The 19,266-nt window shown below is 45.7% G+C and overlaps 1 protein-coding gene across 1 annotated transcript in view; it reads left to right on the top strand.

Moving 5' to 3' along the window:
* The window catches only part of EIF3E (eukaryotic translation initiation factor 3 subunit E), a 45,435-nt gene that overhangs the window by 21,006 nt on the left and 5,163 nt on the right, over positions 1-19,266 (top strand). Inside the window, exons 6-10 of the mRNA XM_044293306.1 lie at positions 1,097-1,222; positions 1,504-1,628; positions 5,884-6,010; positions 7,510-7,611; positions 11,738-11,847. Coding sequence (XP_044149241.1) covers positions 1,097-1,222; positions 1,504-1,628; positions 5,884-6,010; positions 7,510-7,611; positions 11,738-11,847 — 590 coding nt within the window. The remainder of the gene's footprint in view (positions 1-1,096; positions 1,223-1,503; positions 1,629-5,883; positions 6,011-7,509; positions 7,612-11,737; positions 11,848-19,266) is intronic.

Genomic DNA, 19,266 nt, shown 5'->3' on the forward strand with positions numbered 1-19,266 from the left:
ACTCAGGAGCTGAGTGGGCATCCTGGCTGGACAGTGACTGCTGTTCTACATAAGACACCTGCCAGCAGTGTCCATGACTAGACAACTCCAGTCACAAATATTTAACCCCTCGGATGCCATGGCCATTTTTAGCCCCTAAGGGGGCTAAAAATGAAGTTGGAAAACAGTTTAAAAACATAACCAGGAGAATTAAAGCTTCACATCATCCTCCTTTCCCCAGTTTACAAATAAAAATAAACGGAAAAGAATATATATAAACACCATTAGCATCGATGCATGAAAATGCCTGAACTGCTATCAAAATGTAATATTAATCCCATATGTTGAATACCGTATTAAAAAAAAGTAAAAATTGTGAAATTGCTATTTGTTTTTTTGGTTGCGTCGCAAAAAAATTTTTAATAAAAATTGATCAAAAATCCCTACTCATTGTATCAACAAAGTAATGAGGGTCAGAATATGACAATGCAACTTTTATTTTACTCATTAAAACATAGAAAATATAAATTTGGCATCTGACTAAATAAAGGTAACGTCATTTTTATTTATTTTTTCACCACCCAGTGCATGCCGTGAATGCAAAACCTGTAGAACTATGGCTGTTTTGGTTTTTTTTCCAATTCCACTCAGTTTAGATTAATTTTTTATTTTTTTCCAGCTTCTAAATACATTGTATGCAATATTAAATGGTGCCATTAGAAAGTACAACTTATCCTGTAAAAAAAAAAAAAAAGCAATCCTATGGCTGTGAAAAGAGAAAATGTTAGGGACGTAAGCTGGGTGGGAAAAGTGAAAATGAAAACCAATTAGTTTGATGCATTGAGTTAATTTCCCTTAGATTGCAGTGGGTTATTGCCACATTCTGTTCATACACTCGCAGTTCTGCAGTCCCAAGAAAGCCCATGTTTGAGCCCAGGATGAGGATTTCCATAGTTAACACATTTTTATATTTTCCTTTTCTCTACTCTTCACATTGAATCAAACCACTTGTTGGCTTATGGAGACCACCACAGCCTGAGAACGTCACCCAGATAAGAGTCATCAGTGATCCCACAGGGGATATTAACCTTTTGTGTTTCTTCTCTTTTGGTTACAGGTGCCCTCAACAGACAGGAACGCCCTCAGCTCCCTTTGGGGAAAGCTGGCTTCAGAAATCCTGATGCAAAATTGGGATGCCGCGATGGAGGAAGTCACCAGGCTAAAGGAAACAATCGATAACAATGTAAGTGGCTTCTTTCTCCTTGGAGATGGCATCCTGGAAATTTAGTAGCCAGATTTTGGCAGCAGAAAGTAGTGCAGCAAAGACTGTAGTGACTTGGTATTTGGCCAGCACCACGTGCCCCATCTCTGGTCAGCAGGATTCTGTGGTGAACCAGATGCTAATTTGAGGAAGCTTCATTGGACACCCTGCCCAGCTTCATGTTGGAGATCTGTCCTTTTGGTACATTGTTTTACATCACTTATGTTATTTTACTTATGCATTTTATTTTTCGATCCTTCCAGTCTGTGAGTTCTCCACTCCAGTCTCTTCAGCACCGAACCTGGCTCATCCACTGGTCGCTCTTTGTCTTTTTCAACCATCCTAAGGGCCGAGATAACATCATTGACCTGTTCCTCTACCAGCCTCAGTAAGTGACCGATCCCCCTGTCGTTTTATAAGACTGTTGTATGTGCTCTGGTTATTTAGCTCATTTTGATGTTTAAATAAATTGCCGTTTCAGCGGATCTTTCTGTTCTGAGGTTTGCTTAACCCTTTTTATTCTCTACAATCGTTTTTTCCATGATGGACAAATATCTGACCACTGGGGCCTCAGTAGTTGCTAGAACTGGGTTCCTGAGCCCCCCATTGCTTCGTCTTCAGGTACCCTATAGATTTTGTCCTTTCTGCACATCCTTCTTTCCAGTTGCAGCTCTCGCGTCATTCAGCCTTCATTAGATTGCATGTCTCCCTGCAGAAGCAGTGTGGTAGTGCTTAAAGAGCGCCTGTCACCGCAAAATGCAGTGTATACTGCAGGCAGCATGTTATAGAGCAGGAGGAGCTGAGCAGATTGGGATTATACATATCCGTGATCGCATTCTCTGTGTAAGCCTGTAGACCAGGCATGTAGAGTCCATCCGTTCACCTTTTCTGCGTCGCACAAAGACACGGTGGTTGGAACCAAAGATCTCAAATTTGGACTAGTCAGACCAAAGCACAGATTTCCACTGGTCTAATGTCTATTCCTTGTGTTCTTTAGCCCAAACAAGTCTCTTCTGCTTGTTGCCTGTCCTTAGCAGTGGTTTCCTAGCAGATATTCTACCATGAAGGCCTGATTCACAGTCTCCTCTTAACAGTTGTTCTAGAGATGTGTCTGCTGCTAGAACTCTGTGTGGCATTGACCTGGTCTCTAATCTGAGCTGCTGTTAACCTGCGATTTCTGAGGCTGGTGACTCGGATGAACTTATCCTCCGCAGCAGAGGTGACTCTTGGTCTTCCTCACATGGGGCGGTCCGCATGTGAGCCAGTTTCTTTGTAGCGCTTGATGGTTTTTGTGACTGCACTTGGGGACACTTTCAAAGTTTTCCCAACTTTTTCAGGACTGACTGACCTTCATTTCTTAAAGTAATGATGGCCACTCGTTTTTCTTTACTTAGCTGCTTTTTTCTTGCCATAATACAAATTCTAACAGTCTATTCAGTAGGACTATCAGCTGTGTATCCACCTGACTTCTCCAGAACTCAACTGATGGTCCCAACCCCATTTATAAGGCAAGAAATCACACTTATTAAACCTGACAGGACACACCTGTGAAGTGAAAACCATTTCAGGTGACTACCTCTTGAAGCTCATCAGGAGAATGCCAAGAGTGTGCAAAGCTTGGTTCCACATTTGAGCCGCATTCACTTCAATGGGGCCGCAAAAGATGCGGACAGCACTCCGTGTGCTGTCCGCATCAGTTGCTCTGTACTGTAGCCCCGCAAAAAAAAAAATAGAACATGTCCCATTCTTGTCCGTTTTGTGGACAAGGATAGGCATTGTTAGAATGGATCCGCCAAAAAAAGGATGCCATACGGACGTCTTTTTTTTTTTTTTGCGGATCCGCAGTTTGCGTACCTCCAAAGCACAAACGTTTGTGTGCATGTAGGCTAAGTGTGTATAGAGATAGCTGTCAGTCACTGATGATAACCCACCCACCTCATGTACTGAGAGGGGTTGTCTCTCTATTATTGGTGGCATATCACAAGGATCTGCCTCTGAGACCCACACCTCTCCAGAGCAGGGCCCCCAAAGTGAGTGGAGAGCAGTTGCGCATCCGCCCCTCATTTCTATGGGACTTTGAAAATATCCGAGGGTGCTCCTATGGTAATGGCTAGAGGGAACGCCTCATATGCGTGGTGCACTCTTCACTTTCAGGAGCCAATTCTGAGACTCGCACCTATTGGACTTTGGCACATCATATCGATTATGCCAGCAAAGTCCGAGATGGCACAACCCATTTAAGTTAGAATAAGTTGAGATGTAAGTGTGTAAACTACAGGTTTTACACTTTACTATATATCAATCTACTCAGCTCCTCCCGCTCTATAACGTGCGGCTTGCGAATTTACACTGCATTTTGTGATTCCGTTATCTCTTTAAGAGACTAGTGAAATAGTTTTCCGTTATGTTGCGTTGATGGCCTGTCCTAAGGTTAAGCCATTAATCTAAGATCTGTCAAGGTCCCACTGATCTGCAGGATGAAGGGGCAGTGGTGCACCCCTTTCTGCAACCCATTCTTCATGCGAATGCTTTGGACTGCAGTACCAGACACATCCGTAAACCCGTGCATCTTCATGCCACGGACTGCAATGAGGAGAAAGTGGCAGTCCAGCTAAGGATGGTTCTTCAGTGTCACCTCTCGAAGGTGGAAACATATGCCATTTCGTTTAGGTTCCGTTCTGACATGTAGAGGTTGACAGCGGGATGACGCTGCAGTGTCCTGCACATCTGCCGCTCAGTACCTCGTGACCCATGTGGAGAGGCTGCAATGCTTGCTTGAGCTCTGCGAGGATGATGGAGGGTCTGGGTGTGGGTTGTAATGTGTCTGCACGTAATACTACGTAAAGTGCTAGACCTTTGCCAGGTTTGCAGATCCTGTGGTCGGACCCATATGTGGAGCTTGCTTCCTGTTCTTCACCATGCATCTCCTGAAGACCGCGCTGACTGCTTAGGACTGTAAAAGTCAATCGTCTGTCCCAGTCCAGAATACAGTCTCTCCTGTCTAAATGTCTCCATTAAAGTTCTAGATGAATGGCTGTAAATCGGCTATCTGAACGCTGGAAGTGCATATGCTGTTTCACAAGCCTGGTCCTGTAACTGCTACCAAATGTGCAGATCTATCCTTCTGCCTCCGGGCCGTGGATAAGGCCCTGATTAACAGCGACTGATTATAAAGGATGTTAAACGCGAATATGCGGGAGCTTCGTAACATTCTCACATCTTGTCTGACTGATCGGCCACATGCACGGCCATCAGGTTTAATCTCAGCAGCCATCCTGCCTGCTGCAGATGTGTCATGCTGGTAAATAGGTATTCATTCCCCTTCCGTCTTAGTGTTTTTACACTATGGCTTTTCCCAGCCTCTCCCGACAGCCCTTTCCATAGCGCAGGTGCGGCCACCCTTGTCCACAGGCCGGTTTTGCACTCCAGCCTGTTTTATGTGAATGGTTTTGGGGCTGAGCTGCAGGACCAGAAATAAACGTTCGCCCCTGCATACCATCTGCTTGAAATTCTGGGCCAATTAATTTCTTAGTATCTTTTGTGATCAAATTCATCCCCTGCATAGTCTGTGAAATGGTAACATGCTGGCTGTCTGAAGCCACCACTAGGGGGAGCTTATTACATATGGTTTATCCAGATGTTGAAAGGAGAGAAGGGTCGGGTGAACTGAGTTATTTTCACCTGATCCTTTTTGTTCTCCTGGGTGATAAATCGCCGCCTTTTACCTTCCCCATTGAAAGCACATACATGTATGACCGAACAGAGACTGTGTATGGGGGAGTCAGAAGGGATGGCTGCTGCCCCAGCGATCATTCGGTGGACCCCTGTTGGGGGGGGGGTACAAATCTGTGTCTCGAATTGGGAATAACTTCGCCTGAAATCCTTGCATAGTGCTGTCCTATAGCTGCGCCTGCTTGTGGTATACTCTGTGCTGAGCGCTGTATGTACTTTCCATCGTGGTATAGGAGAGGTAACTGGGATTTACCGTATCTTTTACCTGACCAGGAGGAATATTTGCATGGTGCTCGCACCAGCCAGATATTACAGCTGCACATCAAAGTGCATGCCACGAAACATCTGTTTGCCATTAATTTTTTTTCCCCTGTCTGAGCGAGAAAAGAGAGCCTACTTCTACAGATGTCCATGTGCTACCGAAAGGCATCGGGTCACATTTGGCTTTTATTTTTAGGATAAACATTATACTTGTTGTCCTAGTGCATGAAATTGTTCTCGTCAGTGTTTTATTGTAATTGGTGAAGGGGTATGCTCATCTTATAAAGTGATGCATTGTGATGGCATTTTGACATTTTCCTATAGACTTCTCTATATGGGGGGGGGGGGGAAGTAAGACTAAAAGAAGCCGTGGGACCTGTGATGGCGTCACTTTTTATAAGATGGTAATACATCCTTTAATAACTTTTGGTGCTTATATCCCTGTACTGACTGAGGGAGCACAAGAGACGAAACCAAGCCTGCCCCTTGGTAGTGGGTATCGGTTTGTCCACTGCCTCCTGTAATGTCAAATAGAGAGATTCAGTTTATCAGGAAAGTAGGCTAATAATCATTACCTTCCATCCTGTATTCGGAGAACAGAGCCATTAAAGAGAACCTGCTTCTTTTATTTTTTTTTTAAACCCCTTTAGATACCTGAATTCCATTCAGACCATGTGCCCACATATTCTCCGATACCTCACCACCGCAGTCATCACCAACAAAGATGTCCGGAAGAGACGGCAAGTCCTGAAAGATTTGGTGAAAGTGATCCAGCAGGTAAGAGCCGTCGCCTGTGCGTTCATTTATCAAATCAAGAAGAACTGGCGGCAGTGGCCTCATCAGCCGGTCACAGCACAGCTTTAAGGCCCCTTTCACACGGGCGAGTTTTCCTGCGCGGGGTGCAATGCGTGAAGTGAATGCATTGCACCCCGCACTGAATCCGGACCCATTCATTTCTACGGGGCTGTGCACATGAGCGGTGATTTTCAAGCTCTATTTTGTGCGTTTTTCACGCACCGCGAGCCCCATAGAAGTGAATGGGGTTGCGTGAAAATCGCAAGCAAGTGCGGATGCGGTGCGATTTTTCACGCACCGTTGCTAGGAGACGATCGGATAGGGACCCTCATCATTATTATTTTCCCTTATAACATGGTTACAAGGGAAAATAGCATTCTTAAAACAGAATGCATAGTACAATAGGGCTGGAGGGGTTAAAAAAATAAATAATAATAATTTAACTCACCTTAATCCACTTGTTCGCGCAGCTGGCATCTCTTCTGTCTTCATCTGTGAGGAATAGGACCTTTTGATGACGTCACTACGCTCATCACATGGTCCATCACATGATCCATCACCAGCATTGCACCTGTGCGATAAAAACTGAACGCAATCGCAGTCAAAACTGACTGCAATTGCGTACCTACTCGCGCGGGTTTGCCGCAACACATCTGGACACGCTCGTGTGAAAGAGGCCTAAGGGATGAAAGCAAAGCACCCATCAGAAATGAGCCCACCAGAACATGCACTACTATTGGAGGGGTATTTAAGGGGATGCCGGAGATTAGATACGTGGCTGCTATGTTACAAAAAACAGCACCACATCTGTACACAGATTGAGGCAGAAGGAAATGCACCTCTGCCCTATTCACTTCAGGGTAGCTGAGCTGCAATACCAGATATACCGTAACCCATGGACTGACACCGGGATGTTTTTGGAAGCAATAAGGCTTTTTTTTTTTTTATTCTAATAATCCAGGACAACACTTTCAATGCTTTACATCCACTGAGGGAAAACATAAGTGAGGACAGCCCTGTTGAGAACTGATTGCTAAGGGTGAGAGAAGTCCACCGCTGCTGCATTGGTTTCATGAGATGCCCCCATTAAAAGGAGTTCCACTGTAAATGTAATTAGAAGAATCCTCATTAACACCTGTGAGCTAAGGGTCTTCCCTGGTAAGCAGGAGGTAGTCGCAAAGAAGCCGCAGGGAAAGAGCGGATGTAGTGCTGGCGGTCGCCACGTTTCAGCCTTCACTCTCCCCATACAGGCTCTGACAAGCAGTAAGTCCAATGGTGAATTAGATTTTCGCACAGCAGCACTCCTCCATCAATCTGAAATTCCATATGCACATCATACAGGTTTAGATGCATGAGATGGTGGATAACCTGTGTTTTGGGAATACATATTTTTTCCAGATTCTGGTGGTTGTATAGGGCCGCCTTTTATGAGAAGTGCAAGAGTACTGCTTATATTTACCTATTTTGTTTAATTTCTACAGGAATCTTACACCTACAAGGATCCCATCACAGAGTTTGTGGAGTGTTTATATGTTAATTTTGACTTTGACGGAGCACAGAAGAAGCTAAGAGAGTGCGAGTCAGTAAGTGATTACCCGCGGCTACTATGATGGATCCGAGCGTCTGCATGTGATGGATGCTAAACTATAAATTCAGTACCATAAAGTATTGGATTACTGTCATAGGCTAGTCGATAGGCCTAGTCCACACGTCGGTGATTGTTCCAGTGGGCTTGGCTCACAATCGCTGACCCAAAAAAGAAGCATGAACTAGGCCTTAGGCCTCATTCACATAACAGTATTTTTGGTCCTCATTCAGTCTGCATTTTTTGTGGATTGGATGCGGACCCATTTATTTCAGTGGGTCCGCAAAATATGCAAGCAGCACTCCGTGTGCAGTCCGCCTCCATATGTCCATTCCACAGTCCCACAAAAGAGAGAACATGTCCTGTACTTGTCCGTTTTGCGGACAAGAAGAGGCCTTGTTACAATTGATACTCCAAAGAAACTGATTCAGCATGGGATTCACAAGTATGTCATCCACATTTTGCAGACTGCAAAATACATATGGTCATGTGAATGCACCCTAAGGGCTCATGCACACGACCGTATGCCCTACGAGGCATACGGTCCGTGAGCGGGCCATATGTGCCGGAGCGGCATACATCATGTGCACAGGAGTAGTAACCTATGATGCTGTGCACACGATGTATGCCGCTCCGGGACATATTAGGGGGATGATGAGATCCGCACACCCTATATGGTATTGGGTGCCCACGGAGGACGATGGATCGTCTCGTATCAAAGTGGAAAAATTTGTGGCACACCAGAGTCAATTAATGCTTTTTAACATGCTCCGGGACATATGGCCCACTCACGGACTGTATATCTCGGAGGGCACACGGTCCTGTGCATGAGCCCTAAGAGGGAATATAGTGCATGACAGCTGCTACATTTAAATATATATTTGTTACTGGAAAAGCTGGTTGACTTCGGTTTCCGTCTATACAAAATGGACTCCGCTGACCTGAGGCGTGACAGCAGGGCTGGAATGACCATTGATTCTCCTGACAATGTCTGAGTTTTCAGTAGCTTGCGGATCCCCTTAATTTCTCTGCACACTTTAGTCTAATCATCCAGATCATTACAGGCTGATTTGTAGTTTACTATAGTCCATGGATGACTATAGACACGGACCTGTTACCTTCGTTAAGCCCAATTAAAGGGGTTCTCTCACTTCAGCAAATGGCATTTACTATGTAGAGAAAGTTAATACAAGGCACTTACTAATGTATTGTGATTCTCCATATTGCTTCCTGTGCTGGCTGGATATATTTTCCATCACATTATACACTGTTAGTTTCCAGGGGTTATGACCACCATTCAATCCCAGCCGTGGTGGTTGTGCTTGGACACTGTAGGAAAAAGCGATGGCCTATGGCGCACTCCTGGCCAGCAGAGAGGCTATAGTGAACAAGCGCTGGACTACAGGGTGGTTGTAAAAGGGGATCTCTCACTTCACCAATGGACAATCACAATACATTAGTAAGTGCCTTGTATTAACTTTGTCTACATAGTAAATGCAATTTGGTGCAGTGAGACAACCCCTTTAAGTACACGATCCCATGTATAGATCAGTAGTTTGTATGTGGCTCCCATTCCCCCCACTATGCTCAAACCGGCTGTGGAATGCATTGAGGGGACTTCTTCAGGAGTCCTCTCTATTATGTGTGCGTGCCCAGAAGTCCTATCAGTGCATTTCATGGCTAGTTTGCAGGGTTATGGGGGTTCATATCGACATAGCAATCACTGATCTGGAGTCGGCGGCAGATTCTGTACGTGTATAACTGTGCTCTTGCCTGAGGTGAGATTCCCTTTAAAAAACAGACACAAGATAACTATTAACTGCTACCCGCTGCAGTACATTGGGTGCATGAGCCAGCGTTACACGTGTATCCAGTAGCGGTAATCTGAAACATACGTCCTTAGATTAGTTTACAGGCCCAGCGAGCATCTGCTGCCTTGTGTACAGTCACACGGGGAGGATCCAGCCTCGTATATAGGTGTCCTGATTGCCCTGCTGCTTTCATGTTGCCGACAAAGCCATTCAGCCCAGCAGGCGTGCTTGTAACGGTGATCGATTGCGGAAGGAAGCAAATCGTCATTCTGCGCAGTAAAATGTCATTATAAATCAGCTGCACAAATTACTGCTAATTAGGAAGTCACTGAAGTGGAGAACTTGTAACGAACTTAGTAATGTCGGCGACTCACCCGATAGATACGTGCAGCATTGCGAATGGTTAGTCACAAACATGGAGGTTGTTTGTATGACTCGTCCAAGAAGCCTGTGTGCGGGAGCAGGTCAGTCCCACGTCTGTGCCGTTCTCTGTACCCAGCCCTAGTAACCCATGTCGGCCTGTAATCCCCACGGAGAGCTGAAGAGAAGCGAAGTGCACGAGTCACATCTGAAAGTGTTTTGCATTTATTTCTGAGCGTCCCTCTTCTTCTTGTACCTCGCTAACATGTAGAACACATCCTCTTATGATGGATGAACCTTCCTGGTTTGCAGCTTCCTCTGAGAATAAGTAACCCTGAAAGTTTACATGTAGCATGACTTCCAGCGGATTGTGGAATGGAGGCTTGCTAGATAGGACAACACGCCGCGCTTTGGTAGGACATGAGCTTAAGTGTCTCTGTACTTTGAAAAAAAAAAAACTGAAAAAAAACTTTTGATCGGCTGTCTCCGCAACTCCCTGTAGAGATGAATGGCGTGGCACTGTGCATGCTCGACCTGCCTCTCCATTCATTTTGAGGGGACTCTGATGCGTTCGAGGCACCTGTTTTCATGATCAGTGGTAGGACCCCCACCGAACTAATAGGTATTGTCATCCTGTGGACAAGGATACATGTACTATATAATGTGTAGATGGAGGTATTCACAAAGGACTGACGGGTGCCACCTTGTCTTGCTGTATGAAAAGCCTACTAATGCCTCATGCACATGACCATCCCAGGCCTGACCATGGCTCCCCTGAACGGACTGTATCAGAGTGTTCATATCTGATGACTGATCTTTTGTACTGAACTGTGAGTGCAAGACGAGATCCGTGATCAGAAAAGAACCGACTGACTCCTTAAACACTGTGATGCATTCAGTTCAGGGGGAGTCTTGGTCGGCCCAGGAGATCTGGCAGATACATAGATCTTTTCTTCTGGGCTAATCACGGTAGTAAATGTAATAGAATAGAGGATTTTTTTTATTTTTTTTTATATATAAATTGATCTTTATTAGGATATATCTTATTTCATTAAAATGGCTTAAAGATGCAGTGGAGGTCACAAAGTCCGCGTTATAGGTTGCAGTAGCAAATAGTGCTGGGGAACAGAACGTGCCTATCAAAGAAAGGAAGGATCCTCTGTACCATGCTCTGTGGGGGGCTCTAGTATGTAATTCGTTCAATGGGGACCTAGAAGCTGTAATACAGAGAAGCGCCTGAGCCCTACTCACACGTCAGTGATTTCCATCAGTGATTGTGAGCCAAAACCAGGATTGGAGCCTCCACAGACATAAGGTAGAAGGGACAGATCTGCACCTGTTCTGTGTTTGGAGCCGCATCTGGTTTTGGCTCAAAATCACTGATGGAAATCATAGAACGAACACTGACTGTGTGAATAAGGGTACTTTCACACTTGCAGCAGGACGGATCCGACAGGCTTTGCACCCTGTCGGATCCATCCTTCCGCTGCTGCAGGACAGCCGCTCCGTCCCTATTGACTATAATGGGGGCGGCGCTCCAGCGCAGTACGGCAGTGCACGGCGAAAGGCCGCCGGACTAATAGTCCTGCATGTCCGACTTTTTAGTCCGGCGGCCTCTGATTATAGTCAATGGGGGCGGAGCGGCGAAACAGCGGAAGGACAGATCCGACAGGGTGAACAGCCTGTCGGATCCGTCCTGCTGCAAGTGTGAAAGTAGCCTAAGGGTGCTGGCACACAGTGCAGTTCTGACATGCATTCACGATGCAGTTTTGTAGCAAGCTGACATTACTTCAATCATTCCCACGATGCAGAACACCGGCTGGCTAAATTGAAAACTGCATCCTGAATGCATGTCAGAACCGCACTGTGTGCCGGCACCCCAAGGCCTAACACTTGTGCAGGTTTTCACTTTCTCCCTCAGATCCTTACTAACACTCGCTGTCTTATTCCTAGGTGCTTGTGAACGACTTCTTCCTTGTGGCATGTCTGGAAGATTTCATTGAAAATGCCCGGCTTTTTATCTTTGAGACCTTCTGCCGCATCCATCAGTGTATCAGCATCAAGTAAGTTATGACTGATCAGTAGCTGATTACGGGGGACAGAAGATGGTATTTGGCTGTACTACAAAGATAAGAAGTGTAGATGTGTCCCCATATTCCTTCAGTAGCTGTCAGGCAAACACTAGCTTGTCTAGCAGCTATTCCTCCCAGCTACACAAGCACACTAGGTTTGGCTGAGCATGCATGTGTCACCAGTAGTGAGCGGAGAATAAGCCGCTGCTAATCTCCTTTTCCAGAAGTATTGGGGTCTCACATATTCATTCTTTCCCTCAACATCTATCAAGGGAGAAGAGACCACACTGCATATAAGATAGTTACCTGACAGTGGGATCCCTTACATGTATTGGGATCTTAAAGGGAACCTGTCACCTAAAAAAAAAAAACGCCTTCCAAACCGCCAGCATTACCTTAAAGTAGCCAGCAGTATGTTCCTAAAGATCCGTTTCTTCCTCCGGCCAGATGCACCAAAATCTGGAAAAAACGAACTTTAATCCCCCTGCATGTGCTATGTAACGGCAGAGATTGAAGTCAAGGGGACAGCGGCCCCCTCACTTCGTCAAGCTAAGCCCGTCCCTTACCCGGCCTCCCTTCACTGTGATTGACATCCTGCTGAGAGGCTGGGATCGTGCAAATCTCGCGCATGCGTGGTGCGCTCCTTGTCACTGCGCAATACCGTAAGGCTTAGCTGGACTTGAAGCGAGGAGGCTGCTGCCGCCCTGACTTCAATCTCTGCTGTTACATAGCGCGTGCAGGGGATTAAAGTTCGTTTTTCAAGATTTTGGTGCAACTGGCCGGAGGAAGAAAATGATCTATTGGAACATACTGCTGGCTACTTTAAGGTAGTGCTGGCGGTTTTGGTAGGCGTTTTTTTAGGTGACAGGTTCCCATTTAAATACTTTATATTAGGACAAGCCGCAAATGTTCAGTGGGGGTCCGAGTGCGGTTTCCACACCTCCCATAATAGATACACATCTGCAAACTGTGGGTTCAGGACCTGCTTTTAGGGATCAGGTATGCACAGTTTGGTCCAAATGCTACCATTGCAGCATCTGATTCCCTAAATTCCAGCAGTTGTTACAGATTGGGAGGAGGAGAGATCCACACACGGTAGTGGAGGGTTCTCCTAGACGAATCAGTTGGTGGTTTGATTTTTAATAAAATAGGTCGTTGGCAGTAAATATATTTCATGGAGCCAGATGTGAGCGTCCTGTACACTGCGGAGGGGTCCACTATAAATCTGGCTGCGCAATGTCCTGCTCTGCAGATGCCCTTTAATTACACCATTTCAATAAGCCGTATTTGCTGTAGCCTTTTGCAGTTTGATATATAGACTGTATTAAGAAGCAGCATATCTGCTTTTATTAAATTCTCAATCCCTTATCTGTTTCTCATACTTTCCCCATGACCTAATCCGATATCGGAGGATATGTTGTATTCTGCGAGGAGCAGGGTCGGACTGCACGCAGTTGTTTTAATTATACAGCCGCTCACCATTCACTTGTCATTAGGACTTTTCAGGAATTGCCGTGTGTCTGAAGTAGGGAGCGCGCATTAGATCTGTTACCCAGAGTTGTCTCCTGCAGTCTCTCAGGGACTTCTCTCGCCACATGATATTTTAGGTGTGGGTTTCAGTTTTGGAATTGATTCCTCTTCCAAACCCTTTAGTACCTAAAGTTGACTCTGTTGGTCCGTGTGTTATTCCTGGCATGAATTTCCGTGAGGTTGTAGGGGGGACTCTACCACAGTTTGAACTGCACAGTGTAAATAAAGCTCTCGGAGTTTTACATCTAGGTGACGTCTGGATGGTGCAGTATGGGCACCTAGCCTTATACTATATGACATGTTTAGGGAAAAGAGGATGTGTTGTGTCTTTCTGGGCGGCAGCTTGCATCAGGAGAGGTCTCCATCACTGTCCTATATGACAGACAAACTCAGGGCTGCGTCCACACTGGGTGGGTCTGATTTGCAAAATATACAATGCATTTGCCTGAATTCCACAGCAGCAAATTCTGCAACAAATGGTATGGAATTGACAGGACCAGTGCTCCAGATTTCACCATCTGCTTTGCAAAGGGTGAAGTCAGCAGTAGAAAATGACACGCTGCGCACCAAACGTCCATTTACGCTGTAGATTTTTTTTTTTTTCCATCAGCCTATGGATAATTCTTTAAATCTCTGATGCAGTAATGCACTGCTCAAATTTCAACGTATTCCAGAATACAACCATTCATTTTAGTGGAGTCAAAAAAGATGGAACATGTTTGAAAAACGAACAAGGATGGGGCATTTCTACAGGAGTTAAATAAGAAATGTCAGCATGCGCTGGGCCAGGATCTGTGATTTGAGGATATGGATGTGTGCATGAGGCTTAAGGGACATATATTTAATTTTTTTTTTATTTTTTTTTAAACTAAATTCCCTTTTCCGATATTCGTGCTTCTTATCGTGCACTGTTTGGTCTCCTACATTACTTCCTCATGAAGGGAGTCACACTGAAAACTTTACCTCTCATAAATCAGCTCTTCAGGTACCATCTTTACTGTACAGACCCCCCACCCCTGATTGTGAGGACACATTGGTCACAATCCAGTAGGATGTTCCTGCGATGGTAACCTCATGCTGCCCCTTTCTCTATTGATGTGTTGACCTGGTTTGGTCTTTTGGTCGTAATGTCCACCGCAGTGATGGCTCTCATTTTAAAGGTGTTGCTGGAAGAGGGAGAAATAAAAGCGCTCATGATGTAACGTGACTTGTTTAACATTTAGTTCTATGTTTGAGATTTAGGTGAACTTTCGACAAATATATTGCTTTCCTGTTTTTGTAACAATTTGATGCTATTTCTTGAAGTTTCTCCATTCATGTGTGTTAAGATTAAAATAATCCTTTAATTTATTAATCAGAATTCTGCTGGTTGCCATTGGTAACAGACAGCTGATTAAAACTACTGTATTGTCAGACATGTAACCAGCTACTTACAGTCGCAATACACCTTGGGCTTCGTTCACATCGCCGTACAGCCTTTCCCTTCTGCTCCGTTTAGGAGCAGGAAAACAGGACGGATTCAGCACATAACTGAGCCGAACGGAACCTAAGGACCCCATAGACTATAATGGGCTCCGTTAGATTGATCGAGTACCAAAGTGCTCGGGTCGAACACCTCGAGATGCTTGGGTGCTCTACCGAGCACAATGGAAGTCAATGGGAGAAACATAGAATGTGTCGGCAGCTAAGAACCATTTGGCCCATCTAGTCTGCCCAATATACTGAATACTATGAATAGCCCCTGGCCCTATCTTATATGAAGGATGGCCTTATGCCTATCCCATGCATGCTTAAACTCCTTCACTGTATTTGCAGCTACCACTTCTGCAGGAAGGCTATTCCATGCATCCACTACTCTCTCAGTAAAGTAATACTTCCTGATATTACTTTTAAACCTTTGCCCCTCTAATTTAAAACTATGTCCTCTTGTAGCAGTTTTATAGAAACATAGAGCATTAAACCAGGCACCCCCTGCTCTGAAGAGGGGGTGGTGTCTGGTTCATTGGAAAAGGTCAGAAGTTGATGGAAACACCAATGAAATAGTTCGGGAGCAGCATGGGGAGGATGTCTGGATGCATCTTGGACTCCCAGGTCGCTGCTGGGAACGATGTTGTCCGAGTAGTACGCCACTTTTACAGACTGACAATAATACGGACGAAACCGAAGATAAAATCGATTTTAGAGGAAAAATTGTTAGGAAACATTCTGTCCTGTATATTTACTTTTATATAAAGTGCAAGTGCTGCCAAAAATTACAAGGAAGAGGCACTCCGATACAACCTGTAGATCACATAAAGGAGGGCCTTATTCACATTGTGGTACAATTGCTCAGGTAGTGGGACTCCTACACTCATAAAGCCTATGCACTAAGGGAAAGGGCTGCCAAGAATTACAAGGAACCGGCACTCCAATACCCCCTTTATTACACATAAAGGAGGACATCATACACAGCCTTGAAAATTTATGATTAATGGGCTGCTGGTGACCCTCAAAAACATTAATAAGGGTGAGGGTCTGCTGCTGAGCTGACCCTGTAAAACATATGCGATGGCCTGCAGGTGAGCTGACCCTCTACAACTATAGGAGCGAGGGCAGACTAATAAGCATGTTGATTTGATGGAAGAGGAGGAGGACAAGAAAAAGATTGAACCATATACTCTTTTTAGTGGTGGAAGGGGTGCATGGGAATACAGTGTAATCAATACATTATAAAAAAAACACATTTAAAGTGCCTTTATGTTCAGCTGCTTGCCTCTGGTGGAGTAGAGAAGTCAGAGGCAATCCAGGCCTTGTTCATTTTTATAACAATCAACCTGTCAGCATTTTCAGTTGACAGGTGGATGCGCTGATCAGTTATTATGCTCCCAGCAGCACTAAATACCCGCTCTGACAAAACACTGGTTGCCGGGCAGGCCAGCACCTCCAAGGTGTAGAGCGCCATTTCATACCATGTGTCCAGCTTGGACGCCCAGTAGTTGTAACACACAGAGTGATCACTGAGGACCCTGACACGGTCTGCTACGTACTCCTTCACCATCTTCCAAAAATGTTTCCCTTGCATCAGGGTGAGGTTGCTGGCGGGGTGTCATGAAACTGTCCCAGGCCTTGGAGAGTGTTGCCCTGCCTCTGTTGGAACTGCTGTGTCTTCCCCTCGTCTCCCCTCCTCAGTTGCTCAAGGAAGTACGGACTCTGCAGCCAGCGTTGTCAGCTGGAAATTTTTGTAGCAATTTTTCCACAAGGACCTTCTGGTATTGCACCGTTTTTGCTCGTCCTCTCCACCACAAGAATGAGAGATGAGAAGTTCTCTTTGTAGCGGGGGTCGAGAAGGATGAGCAACCAGTAATCTGTGTTGGCCAAAATGCGTATAACGCGAGGGTCACGGGAAATGCAGCTTAACATAAAGTCAGCCATGTGTGTGAGTCCCAACAGACAAGACTTTGCGGTCATCATCAGGAGGATAACTCTCAATCTCCTCATCCTCTTCTGCCCATTCATGCTGGACAGATGGAATTAAACTTCCATGGGTACTACCCTCTGTAGCAGAGGCAACCATCTCCTCCTCCTCCTCCTCCTCCTCCCCCTCCCCCCCCTGGCCAACATGTGGAACGTGGAGTTCCAGCGCGTGCTCACGTCGCACAACAGCCGGTGAGCTAGCAATTTCCAGCACTGCTGCAGCGTTGACAGACCGGCTGAAGCTGGCGATGCCTTTCGGAAATGGGCACACACGGTGCACCTTCACCAGTAGCTAAGGCAAATTGGGGTAGGTTTTGAGTTTAAGACGTCAGCTACGCATGGGATGTGTGTGAGCTGCCGAGCTCCAAAGCCGCCACCATATTATGGCCATTATCAGACACAACCATGCCTGGTTCTAGGTTGAGTGGTGAGAGCTCAGTCTGGTCCCTTATCCCCTGCCACAGCTCTGCGGCGGTGTGCGGTTTGTCACCTAAGCATATCGGCTTCGGCACGGCCTGTTGCCGCTTCCCCACTTCAGTGCTACACTGCTTCCAGCTACTGACTGATGGCTGGTGCTGCAAGATGATGATTCTGAGGTGGAAGTGGGGGAGGGGGGGTTGGAGCCACTTAACGTAGGTGGTGGTGGAAATCCTGATGGAAGCAGGTGGGTCTAATTTTATTAGTAAATGCGGTGCCCATTAAATTCAATAAGTTCTTCCAGTGACAGTCGTCCATTAGTATTGAGAATGAGGGGATCCACTGCTTCTTTGTTTTTCCAGCCCAAAACCACCTTCATGCAGGCTCCAAACTGAATTTCAGCAAACCCTCACTCCAATGAATAAGCTGTATTACAATTTCAACACAGTCGGGAGCAACACGTTGTGGTGTTCCCCTGTTATTCCACTTGGAAATATAAGAATTAATTGACCACTGGGTGTCACCATTCCGAAAGAAGTGTGCCCTTACACAGTCTGAGACTGGCAGTGTAGGGACACACCCTGAAGTGGTGACACCCAGTCATCGGTTTATTCATGGTATGTGTCGTTCTTCTTTTTGTGCTTGTCTGGTTATACCCTGAAGAACATTTTTGATTAAAATATCTTTTTTTTTTTTTAAACTCATTTGATTTTGAACATAAAAAGAATTAGAAGTTGCTTCCCCGCAGCCTATATAAAGGGTCTCTAGTCATTTCCTCACATTAGTTCATTGAAAAGCCCTCATCTGAGTCCAAAAGTTGACTTTCCCTTTAAGGGGCTTCTCACCCCCACCCGAGCCTTTATAAACCTATATATCTGCTAGCTTTCACTCCGCAGCCCTTCCAGTGTTTTCCGTCCGCCTGTCATGGTATCATTTTCATGGAAGTGAACAAAAAAAAATTCTATTTAGGAAACCCGATCGGAGGCTGAAACCAGCGAGTGAGTCACCGCTGTGTGGCCGCTTTCTAGTTTATGTACTCGCATGTCTAGCGTGAGAGCGAAGCCGTCTGCCCCAGCCTGAGACTTACTCACTGTTTGTTTTTGCTCACATTTACGAAGCAGGAAGGGGTAAGTGTCCCCGAGGAAGCCGATGACTGGACGGTCGTTTGCATATAAGCGTCCCCGTGTAATCAGACATTGCGCAAGGCCTGTAATTGGCCCACGGTAATAGCGCTCAGGAGACCTGCGTGTATTTTTAGGCTTTCTCAATGCCTGATGACTCGGCGGGTAGAATATAGGAACGTGACCCCCTCCTCTCCTTGCGTGGGATGTATACCGGTTTAAGAGCAGCGTTTATGTACAAGGGGGAGAGGGGTCGGCTTGTGATGTTTTAGGAACAAGTGTCGTGACAAAGCACTTCAAAGCTGACGTCCAGCCGGGCGCTGCTATCTTACTAATTGACTTAATAAGAAACACTTCTCCAGACCTATTAACCGGCCTCACGGGTCTGGACAGAATTTAGAGCATCGGCTGTCCCTCTGCTGAATGCTCCAGAGGATGGTTGTGGCGCTGATGGTTAACCCTTACGAGATCTGATGGGGTATACATTGCTGAGGTAATCTTTATGACACTAGGACACCTCCTTCCTTTCAGATCTCGGTTAGGCCTCATGCACACGATTGTATCTGTTTTGCAGTCTGCAAAGTGCGCATAGACAAGACATGGATACCGGCCCTGCGCGTCCCACACTTTCCCGTCCCGCCTGATAGTAAAAATGCCTATTCTTGTCTGCAAAATGGACAAGAATAGGATGCTTTTTTTTTTTTTTTTTTGCAGACAGCACACAGATGACATCTGGGTGCTATCTGAATTTTTTTTTTTTTGCAGCCCCATAGAAATGAATGGACCCATATATGATCCACAAAAAAGTGGCTGATGCAGACCGAAAATATGGTCGTCTGTATGAGGCTTTAGGAAGAAGAACTAATAGGACGATACAGTTAGCAGCCCA

The sequence above is a fragment of the Bufo gargarizans genome, chromosome 5 (assembly GCF_014858855.1).
Source record: "Bufo gargarizans isolate SCDJY-AF-19 chromosome 5, ASM1485885v1, whole genome shotgun sequence".
Lineage (NCBI taxonomy): Eukaryota > Metazoa > Chordata > Amphibia > Anura > Bufonidae > Bufo > Bufo gargarizans.